General features: G+C 33.3%; 1 protein-coding gene across 1 annotated transcript in view; it reads left to right on the forward strand.

Moving 5' to 3' along the window:
- Positions 1–1570: 1570 nt before the first annotated feature.
- The window catches only part of LOC128160358 (uncharacterized), a 10742-nt gene continuing 10362 nt past the window's right edge, over positions 1571–1950 (forward strand). Inside the window, exon 1 of the mRNA XM_052823669.1 lies at positions 1571–1950. This exon is cut by the window's right edge and continues 1248 nt beyond it. Coding sequence (XP_052679629.1) covers positions 1577–1950 — 374 coding nt within the window. The 5' untranslated portion in view covers positions 1571–1576.

Genomic DNA, 1950 nt, shown 5'->3' on the forward strand with positions numbered 1-1950 from the left:
CATTTAGGTAAGTATGTTACGGTTTGAATAATAGACCTGTTTCAAAACGCCTATTATCTTTAATCATATACAGTTGGTTTTCGCTGGGGGTATCAGTGTTTCAAATATAATTACAAATTCTTTTAAAATTCAACATTTCCCTTACACATACAGTATGTAAAATTGTACCATTTTGAGACAATATCTCATCATCAAAAGCTTGTAAATCTAAAAGATAAAACCTAAAATCCAAGAGCATCGGTGGTCTTGAAATGTTAAAGAAAATATTCGAAGAGGACCAGGTAAATAATGTTTGTCTCGGAATTCAGCAACTTTTGATCATATTTATTGGAATCATAATACTTAAAAAATGTCATATTTTTAAGGCTGTTTTGTCATTCAAATGACATAAAATCCAGGAGCTTCCAGGGGCTTCGGCCCCCAGACCCCCTACCTTTTTTTGAATACAGTAAATTAAAAGGTAGCTACGCCACTGGAAACGAATAGTTCCAGCTGCAACAATATACTGCGTATGAAACAAACAGTTGACAGTGAACAATTTTCGTAATTTATCCAGTCTTCGGCAACAAAAAGAATTTAGGTAACATAAAACCATTATTAGTTTAGATTATAACAGCTTGTTTTTATATCAATTTTTAACAAAAATGGTTAGAAATTTATTTTTTTTTTAAAAAGTCGAACGCAGTATATACATGTACCAAAAATATGTTCAATATACCAACAAAATACTGTTTAACATACAAATTAATTAACTCATGAATGCCATTATTACAAAAATGGGAAAGTTAGGCCTCTTACACATTGTTTTTCAGCTCATAAAAAAAATCAGCTCCTGTCGCGTGCGGAAACGCCCCGAATTCAAAGGAAAATTCGGGAATTATTTTGGCTCAGCCATGTTTTGACGTGAACCTTCAGTGAAATACTGTTATGACACCTTTAACTATCCTGTGGCACACGCCATGTTTTATAGAGTGGGTAGATGGATTTGAGCACGGTATGTATTCTTCGTCTTTAAATTTTTCAGCCAACTTCGATAGTTGTTTATGAAGTTGTTTTGAATATATATTTAGCATTATTTGCCTGTCTGAATATTTATTTCTAAACCTACTTTCGCTTTTAATGTTATTATGCACAGGATTTGACTAAAAAAAATTAAATTTTTTTTAAAAAAGGGATAATGCTACACTACAAATTTGACTGAGCAAAAAAGGAGGCTTATAGTTTAGTTTCCCCCTTCTTTTTTTGTTCTTGCTCAGATTCAGTCAAATTCCTGTGATTTTGAAATAAACTCGTGATCGAATTTTTATGACGCAGATGATATAGGTACATTTAGGCCAACTGTTTTATTGTGTTAACATTGATTTACTATGAAGTGTGGTTGCATTAGCTTAGCAATATTTTTTTTGCAACAAAGACATAGAAGGGGAGGGGTAACTCGGTCGCACAATAAAATTAAAAGAACAACAATACGCTGCTGTTTTTCTTGTTTTTAAAATAAATATTTTTGTTTATATTTTTGACATACATGTACAAAACTAGTCTTAAGCTTCATATGTTTTTTTTTCGTAGATTAACTATGGATCCCCATAACAGTGCCCAGGATGTACACCGATGTGACCTTTGTGAGACCGCCATAGTACACAGCTACTGTGACTTTTGCCATGTCAACCTATGCATACCATGTATAGGCAAACACATCTCAGATGGCTACGACAAACATAAAATTGTCCCTTTCCAGGAACGAAGATCAACCCTCATTTATCCGAAATGTGAAACACATCCACAAAAAACGTGCGAATTGCAGTGCAAAGATTGTAATAACATTTCGATTTGTTCCTTTTGTACTGCATCTGAACAACACAGGGGGCATATTTTCGTACAAATATCAACTGTGTACAAGGCACAGAAAGAAACTATTGAAAAGGATACAGAAGAGTTAGTAAACACTTT

The sequence above is a fragment of the Crassostrea angulata genome, chromosome 8 (genome assembly GCF_025612915.1).
Source record: "Crassostrea angulata isolate pt1a10 chromosome 8, ASM2561291v2, whole genome shotgun sequence".
NCBI classification, from domain to species: Eukaryota; Metazoa; Mollusca; class Bivalvia; order Ostreida; family Ostreidae; genus Magallana; species Magallana angulata.